This window comes from Aotus nancymaae, unplaced genomic scaffold (assembly GCF_030222135.1).
Source record: "Aotus nancymaae isolate 86718 unplaced genomic scaffold, 86718_ANA_hifiasm-v0.15.2.pri h1tg000028l, whole genome shotgun sequence".
Classification (NCBI taxonomy): domain Eukaryota; kingdom Metazoa; phylum Chordata; class Mammalia; order Primates; family Aotidae; genus Aotus; species Aotus nancymaae.
The window spans coordinates 5,754,790-5,776,369 of record NW_026988441.1 but is presented as its reverse complement, the minus strand read 5'-3'; the positions used below and the strand labels follow the sequence as shown (position 1 = coordinate 5,776,369).

General features: G+C 52.1%; 1 protein-coding gene across 1 annotated transcript in view; it reads left to right on the top strand.

Annotated features, from left to right (window-relative positions):
- The window catches only part of PRR12 (proline rich 12), a 40,382-nt gene that overhangs the window by 10,638 nt on the left and 8,164 nt on the right, over nt 1-21,580 (top strand). Inside the window, 4 exon segments of the mRNA XM_012460832.3 lie at nt 639-1,084; nt 16,877-16,993; nt 17,219-17,352; nt 18,782-19,254. Coding sequence (XP_012316255.2) covers nt 639-1,084; nt 16,877-16,993; nt 17,219-17,352; nt 18,782-19,254 — 1,170 coding nt within the window.

The window sequence follows — 21,580 nt, the reverse complement described above, 5'->3', positions numbered from 1 at the left end:
TGAGAAAGTAGAGGTAGGGAGGTGATGATTTACGAGTTGGGAGGGGCATTCAGGAAGAGAAGTTAAGAGCCAGACAAGGTTGGCCGGGCACGGTGACTCACTCCTATGATCCCAGTACTTTGGGAGACTGAGATGAGTGGATCGCCTGAGGTCGGGAGTTCGAGACCAGGCTGGCAAGCATGGTGAAACCACGTATCTACTAAAAAAAAAAAAAAAAGAAAATTTGCCGGGTGTGGTGGTAGGTGCCTGTAATCCCAGCTACTTTGGAGGCTGAGGCCAGAAAATGGCTTGAACCCTGGAGGCGGAGGTTGCAGTGAGCTGAGATGGCACCACTGCACTCCAGCCTGAGCAACAGTGAGAATCCATCTCAAAAAAAAAAGCCAGACAAGGGATTTGAGAACACAAAGACATTTCAGGACTGAAACGAGCATTAGGGCTAGGAGACGGGTCTGCTTCACAGCCACTGGAGGTGGAGTGGGTCTCTGGAGAGACTCTGATAGGGTAGAAGGACCGCTGGGAGCTCAGTGGCAGATACGGACTGAGGGGCTCTTGGTACAGAAAGCGATGTTTAAGGCACAAGAGGAAAGGTGCCAGGAATGATGAATAATGTCCAGGCCTGATGCCTCTGTCTCCCCCAGAGCCCCCACTGCTGGAGGAGAAACCCCCACCCACTCCGCCTCCTGCTCCAACTCCTCAGCCTCAGCCTCAGCCTCCGCCACTGCCTCCGCCGCCACAGCCAGCCCTGCCCTCGCCACCCCCACTGGTGGCCCCCACACCCAGCTCACCACCGCCGCTGCCACCTCCGCCACCTCCACCTCCACCACCACCAGCCGTGCCCTCGCCTCCACCGCCACCCCCGCCAGCCGTGGCCCCACCGGCTGCCCCTCCCGAGGAGCCAGCCGCCGCCCCGTCCCCCGAAGACCCTGAGCTGCCGGACACCCGGCCCCTGCACCTGGCCAAGAAGCAGGAGACGGCGGCGGTGTGTGGGGAGACCGACGAGGAGGCCGGCGAGAGTGGTGGAGAGGGCATCTTCCGGGAGCGGGACGAGTTTGTCATCCGCGCCGAGGACATCCCTTCCCTCAAGGTGAGTCCCAGCCTTCTCCAGAAACCGGGCCTGATGGGTTGGGTCTTTCGAGTGTTTGTTGAACGCCTGCTGGATAGCAGGCTTGTGTTGGGACCTGCAGATCTAGTCATGGCTGAGGCAGAATGGCTGGGCGCCCCTGGAATTCACAGCGCGACGGGGCCATGGAGATGCTGAGGACCTACCGGCCTCAGAGATGTTATTTGCGTATGTGTCTAGACATGTGTTACCTGTATATAAGGTAAAGCGATTGTTAACATTTATGCAGATACCCTGATGTGGGTGGTATCTTCGTAAAAGACCAGTAATGTACAAGCAGACGAGGTTCTGATCTTAGGGAGCTTCTAGTCTAATGGACAAGCCAAGGGAGGCGGGCTGCTTTGCCATTTACAGCACAGTGGTGGAAATGTGAGTCATGACCTAGACTACCTGCAGATACACACGCATGTAACCCGTAAGTGTAATAGTGAATTGGGCCGGACGCGGCGGCTTATACCTGTAATCTCAGCACTTTGGGAGTTTGAGACTAGCCTAGGCAACAGAACAAAACCTTGTCCCTCAAACAAACAAGAAAAGTGAATCATTTGGGAATGCTTATTGTGTGTCAGGCTGTATCTTTTTTTTTTTTCTGAGATGGAGTCTCGCTCTTGTCACTCATGCTGGAGTGCAGTGGCTCAGTCCTTGGCTCACTACAAACTCCACCTCCCGGGTTCAAGCAATTCTCTTGCCTCAGACTCCCGAGTAGCTGGGACTACAGGCACGTACCACCATGCCCAGCTAATTTTTGTATTTTTAGTAGAAACGGGTTTTCACCATGTTGGCCAGGCTGGTCTCGAACTCCTGACCTCAGGTGATCCACCCACCTCAGCCTCCCAAAGTGCAGGGATTACAGGAGTCAGCCACTGTGCCCGGCTGGCTATATTTTAAGTAATTATCTTAAATCGTTAAATACGTAAATGCAGACCAACGGCCTGTTTACTGCTTCCAGTTAGTCTACTGCAAGGGTTGGAAAACTATGGCCCCTAGGCCAAATCCAGCCCACTGCTTGTTTTTGCAAATAAAGTTTTATTGGCACACAACCATGCCCATTCATTTACATGTGTATGGCTGTTTTTCCCATATGGCAGAGAGCTGGGTAGTTAGCTGGCCCTCAGTGGCAAAAAATAGCTCTGGCGCATCATGAATAAGGTTTACTGGTCTCTGCTGTCACTGGACAGATAGAGTTGGATCAGAGGATTAATGTGCAAGGCGCTTGATGGGATAGGTGTCATCAGCTGCCTGTGGAGTGCTCTGTGCAGACGTGTGGCAGGGCAGGTGCTCAGGGGGTCAGCCCATTCTCACCCTGATGGTGGCACCGAAGCCAAGGCCGTTGTCCATGTCAGTCACTGTCATTGATTCTACTGATGATGAGACAATATTATTTGGCCCTTCATGTACAGTGTGACATTTACTTTAATCTTGGCCAGGCGTGGTGGCTCACACCTGTAATCCTAGCACTTTGGGAGGCCGAGGTGGGCAGATCATCTGAGAGGTTAAGAGTTCGAGACCAGCCTGGCCAAAACCCTGTCTCTACTAAAAATAAAAAAAAATTAGCTGAGTCTAGTTGTGTGCACCTGTAGTCCCAGCTACTTGGGAGGCTGAGGCAGGAGAATTGCTTGAATCTGGGAGGCAGAGGCTGCACTGAGCTGAGATTGTGCCACTGTACTCCAGCCTGGGTGACAGAACGAGACTTCAACTCAAAAAAAAAAAAAAAATAGAGCCATGTACCCATTACTCAGATTCCAACATCATCACATTTCCCTTAGTATTTTCTGTCCCTCACTGTACCCTGCCAATTCCAGATACTGTATCTTCTCATTTGTATCTTACTATCTTTGTAATGCTTACAAAAGAACATTTCCTTCCTTCCTTCCTTCCTTCCTTCCTTCCTTCCTTCCTTCCTTCCTTCTTCCTTCCTTCCTTTTCTTTCTTTTTTTCTTGACAAGGCCTCACTGTTTTTGGCCAGGTTCATCATGAACTCCTGAGCTCAGGTGATCCTCCTGCCTTGACCTCCCAAAGTGCTGGGATTGCAGGCATGCACCACCATACCTGGCCAAAAGAACTCTTTCTTTTCTTTTTTTTTTTTTTTTTTTTTTTTTTTACTCTTTCTTTTCTTTTCTTTCTTTTTCTTTTTCTTTTCTTCACCCAGTCTCGCTGTGTCACCAGGCTGGAGTGTAGTGGCGCAGTCTTGGCTTGCTGTAACTTCTGCCTCCCAAGTTCAAGCAATTCTCCTGCTTCAGCCTCCCGAGTAGCTGGGACTACAGATGTGCACCACCACACCAAGCTAGTTTTTTTTGTCTTTAAGTAGAGACTGGGTTTCACTATGTTGGCCAGGCTGGTCTCATGCCCGGCCGAAAGAACATTCCTAAGAGATTTGTAAGTTATGTAGGGAAATGCTAGAATGAGCCCCTATGACCTAGCCCAGCGCCTGCAGTCTCGAGTGTCCTTCCCTCGCTGGTCCTCCTGCATCCCATGGCCGACCTGGTCCCCTTGATGCCCTGTGTGTATTATTTCAGTTTATGTGCATGATATCTTTAAATCACGGAAGTTAATTTCGCCGTCAGCCTGGGATAGGTGAGGAATGGGGTGAGTGAACAACAGTGATAGGAGTCTTGGCTGGATTTGGTGGCTCTCGCCTGTAATCCCAGAACATGGAGAGGCTGAGGTGGGAGGATCGCTTGAGGCCAGGAGTTGGAGACCAGCTGTGCAAATAGCAAGACCCCTCACATTGACCAAAAACAGTAAATAAATTAGCCAGGCGTGGTCTCAGCTACCTGGGAGGCTAAGGTGGCCGGATCGCTTGAGCCCGGGACTTTGAGGCTCCGGTGAGCTGTCTGTGATCGCATCACAGCACAACAGGCTCGGTTACAGAGTGAGACCCTGTCTCTGAAAAAGAAAAAAAAGAAATATCTAGTACCTCCTGAGGAACAGGATTTTGGGCATGTCGCACTCAGGATTTCGTTTTATCTTTCTTTGTTTTTTAAATCGTGATCACATAGATACCATGAAGTTTATTTTAACCATTTTTTAATTTTTTGTGACAGAGTTTCGCTCTTGTTTCCCAGGCTGGAGTGCAATGGGGAGATCTCGGCTCACTGCAACCTCCACCTCACGGGGTTCAAGAGATTCTCCTGCTTTAGCCTCCCAAGTAGCTGAGATTATAGGCATGTGCCACCACACCTGGCTACTTTTGTGTTTATTTATTTATTTATTTATTTATTTGGAGATGGAGTTTTGCTCTTATTGCCCAGGCTGGAGTGTAATGGCGAGATCTCGGCACACTGCAACCTACACCTCCCAGGTTCAAACGATTCTCCTGCCTCAGCCTCCCAAGTAGCTGGGATTACAGGCATGCACCACCACACCCGGCCAATATTTTTTGTGTTTTTAGTAGAGACGGGGTTTCTCCATGTTGGTGAGGCTGGTCTCAAACTCCCGACCTCAAGTGATCTGCCTGCCTCGGCCTCCCAGAGCGGTGGGATTATAGGCGTGAGCCACTGCACCCAGCTACTTTTGTATTTTCTTTTCTTTTTTTTTTTTTTTTAAGACAGGGTTTCACGATGTTGGTCAGGCTGATCTTGAACTCCCGACCTCAGGTGATCCGCCCGCCTTGGCCTCCAAAGTGCTTGGATTACAGGCGTGAGCCACCACGCCCGACCATACATTTGTATTTTCAGTAGAGATGAGGTTTCTCTATGTTGGTCAGGCTGGTCCCAAACTCCCATCCTCAGGTGATCTGCCCTTGGCCTCCCGAAGTACTGGGATTACAGGCGTGAACCACTGCGCCCAGCCCATTTTAACCAGTTTTAAGTGTACAGTTCAGTGGCATTAAGGATGTTAACATTGTATGCCAGGCGAAGTGACTCATGCCGGTAATTGCAGCACTTTGGGAGGCCAAGGCCAGCAGATCGCCTGAGGTCAGGAGTTCGAGACCAGCCCAGCCAACATGGTGAAATCTCGTCTGTACTAAAAATACAAAAATTAACTGGGCATGGTGGTACGTGCCTGTAATCCCAGCTACTCGGGAGGCTGAGGCAGGAGAATTGCTTGAACCTGGGAGGTAGAGGTTGCAGTGAGCTGAGATCGTGCCACTGTACTTCCAGCCTGGGCTGGGCTACAAGAGTGAAACGCTGTTTAAAAAAAAAAAAAAGAATATTAACCTTGTTGAACCACCATCACCACCATCCTTCTCCAAGTTTTATATTTTTATATAAAAAGATAAACGTGGCTGGGCATGGTGGCAGGTGCCTGTAATCCCAGCACTTTGGAAGGCTGAGGCAGGTGGATCACCTGAGGTCAGGAGTTTGAGACCAGGCTGGCCAACAGGGTGAAATCCCATATCTACTAAAAATACAAAAATTAGCTGGGTGTGGTGGCTGGCGCCTGTAATCCCAGCTACTCAGGAGGCTGAGGCAAGAGAATTGCTTGAGCCCAGGAGGCAGAGGTTGTAGTGAGGTCAGATCGCGCCACTGCACTCCAGCCTGGGCAACAAGAGCAAAACTCCATCTGATCAAAAAAAAGATCATTATAGAGACTACTACTAGTAGTGTTTTATAGGGATGGAAACTGAGGCTCACACAGGTAAAACATCCTCCTAACTGGGTTAGGTCTCCCTCTGTTGCCTGGGCTGGAGTGTAGTGGCATGATTTCAGCTCAGTGCAACTTCCACCTCTGTGGTTCAAGCGATTCCTGTGCCTCAGCCTCCCAAGTAGCTGGGATTACAGAGGAGCCCACCAACGCTCGACTAATTTTTATATTTTTAGTGGAGACGGGGTTTCACCATGTTGGCCAGGCTGGTCTCAAGCTCCTGGCCTCAAGTGACCTGCCCGCCTCAGCTTCCCAAAGTGCAGGGATTACAGTAGTGAGCCACTGTGCCCGGCCTATTATCCTCAATTTATAGGGAAGGAAACCAAGGCACAGAGAGGTAAAGTAGCCTTCCCAGGCTTCTGCAGCTCGGAATCCACACCCAGCTCTGCTGGCACTAAAAACTCATATTCTTTTTTTTTTTTTTGAGACAGTCTTGCTGTGTCACCTGGTGTGATCTCAGCTCACTGCAACCTCCACCTCCCAGGTTCTAACAATTCTGCTGCCTCAAGCCTCCCGAGTAGCTGGGACTACAGGTGTGTGCCACCACACCAGGCTAATTTTTTGTATTTTTAGTAGAGATGGGGTTTCACCATGTTAGCTAGGATGGTCTCGATCTCCTGACATGAGGCCGGCAGGCCTCAGCCTCTCAACGTACTGGGGTTACAGGCATAAGCCACTGCGCCCAACCTAGGAACTCATATTCTTATCCCCTGACTCAGCCGTGCACCATGTACGTTCTAGTCAAACGCAGCTGACCCGGCACTGGGTCGCATGAACAGGGCTCTGGGGCAGGGAGCTTGACCATCCCCATTTTACAGATGGAGAAGTTCACGTTCAGAGAAAGGGAGTCTGTCAACTGGCCAGTACCAACCTGGGATTGGAGCCAGGGCCATCTGACACCACCTCCCAGCTGGCATGGGGCAGGGAAAGGGGCCAGGCGAGGACTCAGATGCTTAAAATACAACTTGAATGTGCATTATAATGAGAGACAAAGCCCCACGCCTGAGTCACACATACAGCCCTTGGGGACTCATTTGTGGGCCTGGAGACAGGGCAGGCTGCTGGTGTAGTTAAGAGCTCAGCTTTCGTTTAACCTAACTCAAATCTCTGCCATTTATTCTTATTTTTGTTTTTTTGAGACAGAGTCTCTGTTGCCCAGGCCAGAGAGCAGTGGCATGATCATAGCTCACTGCAGCCTCAAACTCCTGGGCTCAAGCAATCCTCCCTCCTCAGCATCCCAAGTAACTAGGACTATAAGCATATAACATCATGCTGGCAAGTTTTTTTTATCTCTTAAATAGAGACTGGGGTCTCACTACGTTGCCCAGGCTGGTCTTGAAGTCTTGGGCTCAAGCAGTCCTCCCATCTCAGCCTCCCAAAGTGCTGAGACTGCCGGTGTGAGCCACTCTGTCTGGACATTTTTTTTTCTCTTATCCCTTTTTTTTTTTCAGACTTAGTCTCGCTCTGTCTCCCAGGCTGAAGTACAGTGGTGCCATCTTGACTCACTGCAACTTCCGCCTCCTGGGTTAAAGTGATTCTGCTGCCCCAGTTTCCCGAGCAGCTGGGACTACAGGCGTGTGCCACCACACCCAGCTAATTTTTGTATTTTTAGTAGACACGAGGTTTTACCACATTGGACAGGCTGGTCACGAACTCCTGACCTCGTGACCTACCCGCCTCAGCCTCCCAATGTGCTAGGATTACAGGTGTGAGCCACCAAGCCCGGCCCAATCCTGTGGATACTTTATATTCATTGAACACATCCATTGGATCAGCCACATTTCAAGTGCTCAAGTCTGTCATCCCGGGCACAGTGGCTCAATCCTGCAATCCCAGCACTTTGGGAGGCTGAGGCGGGCAGATCACTTGAGCCCAGGAGTTTGAGATCAGCCTGGGCAACATAGTGAGACCCGGTCTCTATACAAAATTCGAAAAAACTTAACGAGACATGGTGGTGCCCGCCTGTGGTCCCAGCTACTGGAGAGGCTGATGTGGGAGAATCCCCTGAGCCTGGGAAGTTGAGGTTGTAGTGATCCATGATTACGCCACTGCACTCCAGCCTGGGTGACAGAGAATGTGATCCTGTCTCAAAATAAAAAAAAAAATCAGTCTCAAAAGCTCAAGAACCACTTGTGGGGATGAGCTGCCAAATTGTAGGGCCAGGCTAGCCCATTCTCCTTCCCCGTCTGTAAACCGGGACTATTGCTGGGGTTGTTGTAAGAGTCGGGCAGCCTGTATACTCCAAGCATGGAAAAGGGGTGGAGGCCGGGCACAGTGGCTCCTGCCTGGAACCCTGGCACTTTGGGAGGCTGAGGTCGGTGGATTGCTTGTGCTCAGGAGTTTGAACACCAGCCTGGTCAACAGGGCGAAACCCCATCTCTACTAAAAATACAAAAAATATAGCCAGGTGTGGTGGCACATGCCTATACTCCCAGCTACTCAGGAGGCTGAGGTAGGAGGATCACCCCAGATTGCTCCATTGTACTCCCACCTGGGTAACTGGAGTGAAACCCTGTCTCAAAAAGAAAAGTTGGCCGGGCATGGTGGCTCACATCTATAATCCCAACACTTTGGGAGGTCAAGGTGGGTGGATCACTTGAGGTCAGGAGTTCAAGACCAGCCTGGCCAACATGGTGCAATCTTGTCTCTACAAAAAATACAAAAATTAGCTGGGTGTGGTGGCAGGCCCCTGTAATCCCAGCTACTTAGGATGCTGAGGCAGGAGAATGGCTTAAATTCAGGAGGCGGAGTTTGCAGTGAGCCAAGATCGCACCTCTCCGCTCCAGCCTGGGTGACAGAGTGAGACTGTGTCTCAAAAAAAAAAAAAAGTTCTGCTGAGCACAGTGGCTCACACCTGTAATCCCAGCACTTTGGGAGGCTGAGGCAGGCCGATCACAGGTCAGGAGTTCGAGACCAGCCTGACCAACATGGTGAAACCCTGGCTCTACTAAAAGTACAAAAATTAGCCAGGCGTGGTGACATGTGCCCATAATCCCAGCTACCCGGGAGACTGAGGCAGGAGAATCGCTTGAACCCCAGAGGCAGAGTATGCAGTCAGCAGAGATCACGCCATTGCACTCCAGCCTGGGTGACAGAGTGAGACTGTGTCTCAAAAAAAAAAAAAGTTCTGCTGAGCACAGTGGCTCACACCTGTAATCCCAGCACTTTGGGAGGCTGAGGCGGGCTGATCACAGGTCAGGAGTTCGAGACCAGCCTGACCAACATGGTGAAACCCTGGCTCTACTAAAAGTACAAAAATTAGCCAGGCGTGGTGACGTGTGCCCATAATCCCAGCTACCCGGGAGACTGAGGCAGGAGAATCGCTTGAACCCCAGAGGCAGAGTATGCAGTCAGCAGAGATCACGCCATTGCACTCCAACCTGGGTGACAGAGTGAGACTGTGTCTCAAAAAAAAAAAAAGTTCTGCTGAGCACAGTGGCTCACACCTGTAATCCCAGCACTTTGGGAGGCTGAGGCGGGCTGATCACAGGTCAGGAGTTCGAGACCAGCCTGACCAACATGGTGAAACCCTGGCTCTACTAAAAGTACAAAAATTAGCCAGGCGTGGTGACGTGTGCCCATAATCCCAGCTACCCGGGAGACTGAGGCAGGAGAATCGCTTGAACCCCAGAGGCAGAGTATGCAGTCAGCAGAGATCACGCCATTGCACTCCAGCCTGGGTGACAGAGTGAGACTGTGTCTCAAAAAAAAAAAAAGTTCTGCTGAGCACAGTGGCTCACACCTGTAATCCCAGCACTTTGGGAGGCTGAGGCGGGCTGATCACAGGTCAGGAGTTCGAGACCAGCCTGACCAACATGGTGAAACCCTGGCTCTACTAAAAGTACAAAAATTAGCCAGGCGTGGTGACGTGTGCCCATAATCCCAGCTACCCGGGAGACTGAGGCAGGAGAATCGCTTGAACCCCAGAGGCAGAGTATGCAGTCAGCAGAGATCACGCCATTGCACTCCAACCTGGGCAACAGAGCAAGACTCTGTCTCAAAAAAAAAAAAGTTCACTGGGTAGAGAAGAGCATGGTGTTGGGGCTGTCCAAGCAGAGGAAACAGCTGTGCAAAGGTCCTGTGGTGAGGGAAGGCATGCTGTGTTTGAGGTGTGCAGGAACGCGAGGCGTTGAGTGGCTGGACAGAGCACTGGGGCTGGGCAGGTGGGCAGGGCCCAGCCATGTCCGACTTGGATGCAGGGGTGAGTTCCATGGGTGCTGTTGGAAGACATTAGGCTCTGCGCCGTTTTGAGCCCCTGGCCAGCGGGGAGGTGACTGGGGAATTGTTCAGGCCTGGATGGTACTCTGTCCACAGCCTCTGTCCTGGGACTGACTCCTTGTTAATGGGACCCTGCAGCTTCCTCATTAATATCGAGTCTGAGTATCTCCAGCTCGGTGGCTTAACACCCCCACTGCGTGCACCACACCTCTTAGCTTGTCACAGTGCGGATTCTCAGGAGAAAATCTGGTTGGTTCTGCTCAGCCTATAGGGACAAGATGAGGTCACTGACTGGGTGTGGTGGCCCACGCCTGTAATCCTAACACTTTGGGGGGCCTGAGTTAGGAGGATTGCTTGAACCTTAGAGTTTGGCCTGCTATAGCAAACCTTGTTTCTTTTTTTTTTTGGAGACGGAGTTTCGCTCTTGTTACCCAGGCTGGAGTGCAAAGGCGTGATCTCAGCTCACTGCAACCTCTGCCTCCTGGGTTCAGGCAATTCTCCTGCCTCAGCCTCCCGAGTAGCTGGGATTACAGGCACATGCCACCATGCCCAGCTAATTTTTTGTATTTTTAGTAGAGACGGGGTTTTACCATGTTGACCAGGATGGTCTCGATCTCTTGACCTCATGATCCACCCACCTTGGCCTCCCAAAGTGCTGGGATTACAGGCGTGAGCCAGCGCGCCCGGCTTTTTTTTTTTTTTGAGAGGGAGTCTTGCTCTGTTGCCCAGGCTAGAGTGCTGTGGTGTGATCTCGGGGCACTGCAACCTCCGCTTCCCACGTTCAAGCAATTCTCCTGCCTCAGCCTCCCGAGGAGCTGGGATTACAGGCGCAAGCCATCGTGCCTGGCTAATTTTTTTTTTTTTTTGAGACGGAGCTTGCTCTGTTACCCATGCTGGAGTGCAGTGGCGGGATCTTGGCTCACTACAACCTCCACCTCCCTGGTTCAAGCGATTCTCCTGCCTCAGCCTCCCGGGTAACTGGGACAACAGGTATGCACCACCACGCCAGGCTGATTTTTATATTTTTGATAGAGATGGGCTTTCACCATGTTGGCCAGGCTGGTCTTGAGTTGCTGAACTCATGATCCGCCCACCTTGGCCTCCCAAAGTGCTGAGATTACAGGCGTGAGCCAACGAGCCTGGCCCCCCCCGCTTTTTTTTTTTTAAAGACTGAGTCTCACTCTTGTTCTCCAGGCTGGAGTGTAATGGTGCGATCTTGGCTCACTGCAACCTCTGCCTCCCGGGTTCAAGTGATCCATCCTCCTGCCTCAGCCTTCTGAGTAGCTGGGATTACAGGCGCCTGCCACTGCGCCCTACTAATTTTTGTATTTTTAGTAGAGATGAAGTTTCACCGTGTTGGTCAGGCTTGTCCCAAACTCCTGACCTCAGGTGATCTACCCACCTCAGCCTCCCAAAATGCTGGGATTATAGGCATGAGCCACCTCGCCTGGCTGCGAAACCCCATTTCTACAAAAAATACAAAAATTATCCAGGAGTGGTGGCGTGTACCTGTAGTCCCAGCTACTTGGTGGGTAGGGGGCTGAGGCAGGAGGATCGCTTGAGCCAGGAAGTTGAGACTACAGGGAGCTATAGTCACGATTGTGCCACTGCACTCCAGCCTGGGTTACAGAGTGATACCCTGTCTCAAAAGAATTAAAAAAAAAAAAAAAAAAAAAAGGCCAGGCTTATGCCTGTAAATCCAACACTTTGGGAGGCCGAGTCAGGTGGATCACCTGAGGTCAGCAGTTTGAGACAAGCATGCCACCATGGTGAAACCCTGTCTCTACTAAAAATACAAAAAATTAGCTGGGAGTAGTGGCGAATGCCTGTAATCCTAGCTACTTGGGAGGCTGAGGCAGGAGAATCGCTTGAACCTGGGAGGCGGAGGTTTCAGTGAGCTGAGATTGCATCACTGCACTCCAGCCTGGGCAACAAGAGTGAAACTCCACCCGAAAAAAAAAAAAAAAAGAGAGAGAGAGGTCAGTGATTTGCCTGCTGGTTAGCTCCCCAGGTCAAATCTCCAATCAGCTATGGGTTCCACTGAGTAGGAGACTGTGGCCCAGGTCACTTTTCTAGTAACTGCAGTGGGCGTGGTCAGTGATATGAGTGACATGGGGAGAGGCAGGATGGTTGGGGCTTGGGGATTGACTGTCCCTTTTTGGGGAACAGGCAAGGGTGAATGAACCAGGGTCAGGCCTGATGACTAGGTGTGGGTGGGGATGCTGGGAGGAAAAGTGGTTTGAGGGACCAGGAACGGTGGTTCATACTTGTAATCCCAGCACTTTGGGAAGCTGAGGCGGGTGGATTACCTGAGGTGAGTGGATTACCTAGGTGGGGAGTTTGAGACCAGCCTGATCAACATGGAGAAACCCCATTTCTACTAAAAATACAAAAATTAGCCGGGAATGGTGGCGCATGCCTGTAGTCCCAGCTAATCGGGAGGCTGAGGCAGAATTGCTTGAACCTGGGAGGCGGAGGTTGCTGTGAGCCGAGATCGCGCCGTTGCACTCCAGCCTGAGCAACAAGAGCGAAACTCTATCAAAAAAAAAAGTGGTTACCCAGGAGGAGGAGGTTGTAGTGAGCTGAGATCGCGCCACTCACTCCAGCCTGGTGCCTGGCGACAGTGTGAGACTGTCTCAAAAAAAACAAAAACAAACCAAAAAAAAGTGATTTGAGGGAAGGTACCAAGCCCAGTGAGGATGTGCTGAGCAGAGGGCCTGACTCCAGCTACGGTGTCAGCAGGTTCCCCAGAGGAAGCCGACACGGGGAGTGGAAGAGGGGAGAGGGAGGGGCTGTCTCCCCGTGCTGACAAGATGCTCCGATGGCTTCCTCAACCTGTTGCTTTTTGCTTTTTATTTTTTATTTATCTTTTTTTTTTTTGAGACGGAGTCTTGCTCTGTCGCCAGGCTGGAGTGCAGTGGTGAGATCTCATGGTGCGATCTTAGCTCACCGCAACCTCCACCTCCCGGGTTCAAATGATTCCCCAGCCTCAGCCTCCCGAGTAGCTGGGACTACAGGTGCGCGCCACCATGCCCAGCTAATTTTTGTAGTTTTTAGTAGAGACGGGGTTTCACCATGTTGGCTACGATGGTCTCGGTCTCCTGACCTCATGATCCACCCACCTCGGCTTCCCAAAGTGCTGGGATTACAGGCATGAACCACTGAGCATGGCCTGCTATTTTTTTTTTTTGAGACAGGGTCTCGCTGTATTGCCTAGGCTAGAGTGCAGTGGTGTGATCTCAGCTCACTGCAACCTCCATCTTCCGGATTCAAGCGATTCTCCTGCCTCAACTTCACAAGTAGCTGGGATTACAGGCATGCACGACTGTGCCCAGCCAATTTTTGTATTTTTGTGGAGGTGGGGCTTCACCATGTTGGCAGGGCTGGTCTCAAACGTCTGACCTCAAATGATCTGCCCACCTTGGCCTCCCAAAGTATTGGGATTATAGTCATGAGCTATGCTGCTCAGCCTGGCACCCCTTTTGAAGACATGTACCTTCCAGGGACTCTTTGGCATCCGTCACTTATTCTGGGAAGCATTCTTGGATTCAGTTTAAATTCAAGGCCAAGCACAATGGCTCATGCCTGTAATCCCAGCACCTTGGGGGCTGAGTGCGAAGATCACCTGAGGTCAGGAGTTCAAGACCAGCCCAGCCAACATGGCAAAACCCTGTCTCTACTAAAAATACAAAAATTAGCTGGATGTGGTGGTGGACACCTGTAACCCCAGGCTACTAGGCAGACTGAGGCAGGAGAATTGCTTGAACCCAGGAGGCAGAGGGTGTGATGAGCAGAGATCACACTGCTGTACTCCACACTCCAGCCTGGGCAATAGAGTGAGACTCCATCTCAAAAAAAAAAAAAAAAAAAATTGAGGCCCCTTCTCCAGGCTTCTCAAGTATCCAGGGAATTGGCATTAGGACTTTTATGACTTATACTGTTGTTTCTTGGGTCTGTATCAGTGCCCAGCCAGGGCACACACAGACTGCAGGGTGGTGATGGTCAGTGCGCAGGTGTTTGTGGGGCGGGGGGAGCAGAGATAGGGAGCCTTCCTGTCACTGTGTCTTCCCTGCTGTGGACATGCCGATGAAATGGTCTCAGGTTACCTCACCTGCCTGTTCTTGGCACAGGCCACAAACTCTGTTTTGTTTATTTGCTTGTCTGTCTCATTACCTCTGTTGCTAACCTCTGTGAGAAGGCTTTTTCGGTGTCTTAGACCCTTCAGGCTGCTATGTCGGAATACCATAGACTGGGTGGCTTATAAGCAACAGAGAGGTGGCAGGGCTTGGTGGCCCACGCCTGTAATCCCAGTACTTTGGGAGCCCGAGACGGGTGGATCACCTGAGGTCTGCAGTTCAAGACCAGCCTGACCAATAGAAGCCCTGTCTCTACTAAAATACAAAAATTAGCCGGACATGGTGGCAGGTGCCTGTAGTCTCAGCTACTCAGGAGGCTGAGACAGGAGAGTTGCTTGAACCCGGGAGGCGGAGGGTGCAGTGTAGCTGGTCGCCGAGTAGCTGGGACCACAGGCCCACGCCGCCACACCCGGCTAACTTTTTGTATTTTAGTAGAGACAGGGTTTCCCCATGTTGCCCAGGCTGGACTTAAAACTCCTGAGCTCGGGCAATCAGCCTGTCTCAGACTCCCAAAGTGCTGGGATTACAGGCTTGAGCCATTGCGTCCGGCCTCTAGCTAATTTTTATATTTTCAGTAGAACCAATGTTTCACCATGTTGGCCAGGCTGGTCTCCAACTCCTGTCCTCAAGTGATCCGCCCACCTCAGCCTCCCAAAGTGTAGGGATTACAGACATGAGCCACGCCACCTTCCCAGGACTGGAGACAGTTTTATAAGGGCATTAACTTATTTATTTATTTATTTTCTCTTCTTTTCTTTTCTTTCTTTCTTTTTGAGATGGAGTCTCGCTCTATTGCCCAGGCTGGAATACAGTGAGTGGCGCCATTTCAGCTCACTGCAACCTCCACCTCCTGGATTCAAGTGATTCTCCTGCCTCAGCCTCCCGAGTAGCTGGGACTACAGGAGCGTGCCACCACGCCCGGCTAATTTTTTGTATTTTTAACAGAGACGGGGTTTCCCCGTGTTAGCCAGGATGGTCTGGATCTCCTGACCTCGTGATCTGCCCACCTCGACCTCCCAAAGTGCTGGGATTACAGGCATGAGCCACTGCGCCCAGACTGGAGACAGTTTTCTAAGGGCACTAATTTCATTAATGAGGCTCTGTCCTTAGGACCTAAATCACCTCTGAAAGGTCCCCAGCTTCTAATACCATCATTTTGGGGATTAGTTTTCACGATAAGAATTTGATGTTGCAACCAGGCACTATGGCTCCTAGTAATCCCAGCACTTTGGGAGGCCGAAGCAGGAGCATCACTTGAGCCCCGGAGTTCAATACCACGCTGGTCAACATGACGAAATCCCGTCTCTACAAAAAACATTTAGCCAGGTGTGGTGGTGCACACCTGTGGTCGCAGCTACTTGGGAGGCTGAGGCAGGAGGATCACTTGAGCCCAGGGGGTTGGAGGCTGCCGCAAACCATGATTGTGCCATTGCACTCCAGCCTGGGCAACAGAGTGAGACTCTGTTTCAGAAAAGAAAAGAAGAGAATTACAGGGGGACACAATCAGACCCCCATAGGGCATATGGCTCACAACTGTAACCTTTTGTCCTGCATGGTACATGGCGGCCGGTGCTCAGAGATTGTCATTATTCTGAGTCACATGGGAAGCTTTAGGCTTTCATACTGTAATTCAATAGTGACTCCAACTCTACAGCCTAAGAACAAGCAGCCCTATCCAGGATACGGGGTGGGCAGGAGGGGACAGGGCCAAGTTCAAGCTGCACACAGAGCTGAACACATCTTGAGGCTAGAGATTTTTGTTGGTGGCCAGGCACAGTGGCTCACGCCTGTAATCCCAGCACTTTAGGAGGTTGAGGCAGGTGGATCTGAGGTCAGGAATTCAAGACCAGCCTGGCCAAGATGGTGAAACCTCATCTCTACTAAAGATACAAAAATTAGCCGGGTGTGGTGGCACATTCCTGTAATCCCAGCTACTCAGGAGGCTGAGGCAGAGAATTGCTTGAACCCGGGAGGTGGAGGTTGCAGTGAGCCGAGATGCGCCAGTCTCCAGCCTGGGCGAAAGAGTGTCTCTGCCTTTTTTCTTTTTTTTTTTTTTTTTTTTTTTTTTTGTTTTTTTTTTTTGTTTTTTTTTTTTTGTTTTTTTTTTTTTTTTTGAGACGGAGTTTCGCTCTTGTTTCCCAGGCTGGAGCGCAATGGCGCGATCTCGGCTCACCGCAATCTCCGCCTCCTGGATTCAGGCAATTCTCCTGCCTCAGCCTCCTGAGTAGCTGGGATTACAGGCACGCGCCACCGTGCCCAGCTAATTTTTTTTTTTGTATTAGTAGAGACGGGGTTTCACCATGTTGACCAGGATGGTCTCGATCTCTTGACCTCGTGATCCACCCGCCTCGGCCTCCCAAAGTGCTGGGATTACAGGCTTGAGCCACCGCGCCCGGCCTCTTTTTTTTTTTTTTTTTTTGAGATGGAATCTCGCTCTGTTACCAGACTGGAGTGCAGTGGTGCAATCTTGGCTCACTACAAGCTCCACCTCCCAGGTTCAAGCAATTCTCCTGCCTCAGCCTCCCAAGTAGTTGAAATTACAGGCACACGCCACCACACCAGGTTAATTTTTGTATCTTTAGTAGAGTTGGGGTTTCACCATGTTGGCCAGGATGGTCTCGATCTCCTGACCTCATGATCCACCCATCTCTGCCTCCCAAAGTGCTGGAATTACAGGCGTGAGCTACTGTGCCTGGCCTGTCTCTGCCTTCTCTCGAAGGGGATGTTGAGGAAGGCCAGTGGGCTGGGGCGTAGGGACTAGAGTAACAGGAATGAGGGCTGACCCTGCCGGCCTCACCACACCCCTCCTCCTCAGCTGGCGTTGCAGACGGGGCGTGAACCCCCACCCATCTGGCGAGTCCAGAAGGCCCTTCTGCAGAAATTCACTCCGGAGATCAAGGACGGCCAGAGGCAGTTTTGTGCCACTAGTAATGTAAGCCGGCAAAGGGGACCGAGGACTTGGGGGGCCCGGGGCGGGGCATCTAGAGCTGGGGTTTCCCTTAGCATGGCTGTGACTTGCTCCACGGTGTCTCTGGAAGGTGGCCCCCTGCTGTGGGCAGGCTCCAGGCGGCTGCCCAGGTAGCCCAGGGCGCGGGAGTGTTGGCCATCCAGCTGGGCAGTGTCAAGAACTTCCTCATGTGCCTCTTTCTCCCTGTAGTATTTGGGGTATTTTGGGGACGCAAAAAATCGGTACCAGCGCCTCTATGTAAAGTTCCTGGAAAATGTCAATAAGAAGGACTACGTGAGGGTCTGTGCTCGGAAACCCTGGCATCGGCCCCCAGTGCCCGTCAGGTACCAACCATGGGGAACACGGGCAGGCAGCATGCAGCACCGATGGGCATGGGGATGGAGCATGCAATAGAGGGGGCGGCGGGGTGGGGACAGAGAGAGGGGACAGAGACCAGAGAGGGGAGGACGGATGCCCAGAGAGAGAGAAGAGGGACAGAGACCCAGAGAGAGGGGGACAGAGACCCAGAGAGAAAGAAGGACAGAGACCCAGAGAGAGAGGGGGACAGAGACCCAGAGAGAAAGAGGGACACAGACCCAGAGAGAGAGGGGGACAGAGACCCAGAGAGAGGGGGACAGAGACCCAGAGACGGAGGGGGACAGAAACCCAGAGAGAGGGGGCCGGAGACCCGGAAAGAGAGGGACAGACACCCAGAGAGAAAGAAGGACAGAGACCCAGAGAGAGAGGGGGGCAGAGACCCAGAGACAGAGGGACAGAGACCCAGAGAGAGGGGGGGACAGAGACCCAGAGAGAGAAGGAGACAGAGACCCAGAGAGAGAGGGGAGCAGAGACCCAGAGACAGAGGGACAGAGACCCAGAGAGAGAGGGGGACAGAGACCCAGAGACAGAGGGACAGAGACCCAGAGACAGAGGGGGACAGAGACCCAGAGAGAGAGGGGGACAGAGACCCAGAGAGAGAGGGGGACAGAGACCCAGAGAGAGAGGGACAGAGGCCCAGAGAGAGAAGAGGGACAGACGCCCAGAGAAAGAGGGGGACAGAGATCCAGAGAGAGAAGGGGAGAGAGACCCAGAGAGAGAGGGGGACAGAGACCCAGAGAGAGGGCGACAGAGACCCGGAGAGAGGGGTACAGAGACCCAGAGAGAAAGAGGGACAGATCCAGAGAGAGGGGGACAGAGACCCAGAGAGAGGGGGACAGAGACCCAGAGAGAGAGGGCCAGAGACCCAGAGAGAGGGACAGAGACCCAGAGAGAGAGGGGCAGAGGAGGGTGACAGAGACCCAGAGACAAAGAGGGACAGAGACTTAGAGAGAGGGGGACAGATCCAGAGAGAAGGGGACAGACCCAGAGAGAGGAGGTGGACAGATCCAGAGAGAAAGGACAGAGACACAGAGGCAGGGGACAGAGACTCAGAAACAAGAGGACAGAGACCCACAGAGAAGGGTTCAGAGACCCAGAGATATGTGGGAGACGGAGACTCAGAAGGAGACAGAATCCCAGAGAAAAAGAAGGACAGAGGGAGGACAGAGACCCAGAGACTGGAGGGTGCAGAGACTCAGAGAAGGATACGGGGACCCAGAGACCCAGAGAGGGGGACAGAGACCCAGAGAGAGAAGGGGGCAGATATACAGTGAGAGAGGGAGACAACATGAGAGAAGCTGTTTCCGTGCTTAGGGCACTGAGCAGGGGTCCTAAGGAGAAGAATCTGGGTTCTTGGGAGCTGCTGACTGTAGTCCCTTCTCTGTTCCCTTCTAGACGCTCTGGGCAGGCCAAGAACCCCACATCTGCTGGGGGTAGCTCCGCACCTCCCCCTAAGGCCCCAGCACCACCTCCCAAGCCTGAGACCCCTGAAAAGACAACATCTGAGAAGCCCCCAGAGCAGACACCTGAGACGGCCATGCCTGAGCCCCCTGCCCCTGAGAAGCCCTCCCTCCTGCGGCCTGTGGAGAAGGAAAAGGAGAAGGAGAAGGTGACGCGTGGGGAGCGGCCACTGCGGGGTGAGCGGGCCACCAGCGGACGGCAGACACGGCCAGAGCGAAGTCTCACCACAGGGCAGCCTGCCACCTCCCGGCTGCCTAAGGCCCGGCCCACCAAGGTGAAGGCTGAGCCGCCCCCTAAGAAGAGGAAGAAATGGCTGAAGGAGGCGGGGGGCAATGCTGCGTCAGGCGGGGCCCCACCAGGCAGCTCCTCAGACTCGGAGTCCTCTCCCGGAGCCCCCAGCGAGGATGGTGAGGCTCTAGGCAGACCTAGGGCTGCAGGGGTGGATGGGTGGGAAGGGGACACAGGTGAGGGCTGTCCAGAGACCTCCAGGTAGCCTCAGCAGGACAGCAACAACAGATAATGGCAATAGCTGACAGTCACGGGGCATCTCTACACAACAGGCTGCCTCCTCAGAACCTGGTGAGGGCCGGGCGTGGTGGCTCATGCCTGTCATCCCAGCGCTTTGGGAGGCCGAGGTGGGTGGATCACGAGGTCAGGAGATGGAGACCATCCCGGCCATGGTGAAACCCCCTCTCTACTAAAATACAAAAAATTAGCCAGGCATGGTGGTGTGCGCCTGGAGTCCCAGCTACTCAGGAGACTGAGGCAGGGGAATCGCTTGAACCTGGGAGACAGAGGTTGCAGTGAGCCAAGATCGCACCAGTGCACGCCAGCTTAGGCAACAGAGCTAGACTCTGTCTCAAAAAAAAAAAAGAACCTAATGGATGTTAATTTGTGTGATTTTCGCCCATCCTAGGAGGTGGATACTGTTATCCTCATCTACAGATGAGGAAGCTGAGGCACCGAGAGAGGGCAGCACAGTCTGTGTTGTGTGCCCACCAGGGCGGCAGTTGAGCCCAAGGTGCCTTGGACTCTGTTCTTCAGTGCTGTGTTCTTCTGCCTCTTAAAAGGCACGATTTGGGGGCTGAGGAAGATGTGGGACTAGGTGTCTGTCTTGGAGGCTCTGTGATGGTAGGGTTTCCTATGAGGCCCTGGGTGACCCTGAGAAAGAGACATAACCTCTTGTGCCTTAGTGACCTCACCTGTAAAATGGGTTCATAAGAGACGAAGCTCATAGGACAATGCTGGTCTCTAGTGGACAATGCTGGTCTCTAGTAGACACTGCTCTATACTCCACGGCTGCCCAGCACACTGCCACATCCCCAGCGCTTACAGTGATGTCTGGTGAGGCTGGGTGCGGTGGCTCACGCCTGTAATCCCAGCACTTTGAGAGGCTGAGGAGGGTGGATCACCTGAGCTCAGGAGTTCGAGACCAGCCTGGCCAACATGGTGAAACCCCATCTCTACTAAAAAAGTACAAAAATTAGCTGGACTTGGTTGTGGGCACCTATAATCCTAGCTACTTGGGAGGTTGAGGCAGGAGAATCACTTGAACCCGGGAGGCAGTGGTTACAGTGAGCTGAGATCAGGCCACTGCACTACAGCCTTCCAACCTGGGCAGTAGAGCAAGACTGCGTCTCAACAACAAAAAAAGAGATGTCTGATTAGTGATGACAATAACAACAACAAAAATATGTATATATTCATGTATTTACAGTAAGGGTAACAGCTGACTTCTGTTGAGTGCTTACTATGTGCCAGGAATCATTTTAAACATTTGCACACAGGTTTACTTTACCTTACCTAATAAACCCTGTGAGGTAGCTTGGTAGAATTATCCTCATGTTAAAGATGGGAGCCGGGCGAGGTGGCTCATGCCTGCAATCTCAGCACTTTGGGAGACTGAGGTGGGCGAATCACCTGAGAGGTCGGGAGTTCAAGACCAGCCTGACCAACATGGAGAAACCCTGTCTCGACTGAAAAACAGAATTAGCTGGGCATGGTGGTGCATGCCTGTAATCCCACCTCCTCGGGGAGGCTGAGGCAGGAGAATCGCTTGAACTCGGGAGGCGGAGGTTGCGGTGAGCCAAGATCATGCCATTGCACTCCAGCCTGGGGAACAGGAGTGAAACTCTGTCTCAAAAAAAAAAAAAAGTGGGAGCTGGGTGTGATAGCTCACACCTGTAACCCTTGCATTTCGGGAGGCTGAGGGGGTAGAATCACTTGAGCCCAAGAGTTTTACATGAGCCTGGGCAACATAGCAAGACCCCTGTCTTTACAAACAAATTTTAAAAAATTAGCTGGGCATGATGGCGAGTGCCTGTGTAGTTCCAGCTACTCAGGAGGCCAAAATGAAGGATCACCTGAGTCCAGGCTTCAAGAGTATGGTGAACTATAATCACGCCACTGCTTTCCAGGCAGGGTGACAGAATTAGATCCAAATTCTGCCTCTAAGGATAACTTCGTAAATAAATAAAGATGAGGAAACCGAGGTACTGAGAGGTGATGTGACCTCCCCAGGGCCACACAGTACAAATGAGAAAGGTGGAATTCTCTTTCTATCAAAGCCCTAATGGCCAGGCACAGTGGCTCCTGCCTGTAATCCCAGCACTTTGGGAGGCAGAGGCTACTGGATCATGAGGTTAGCAGGTCGAGACCAGCCTGTCCAATATGGCTGTTTCTAGTAAAAAATATAAAAAATTAGCAGGACGTGGTGGCTGCTCAGCCGGGTGA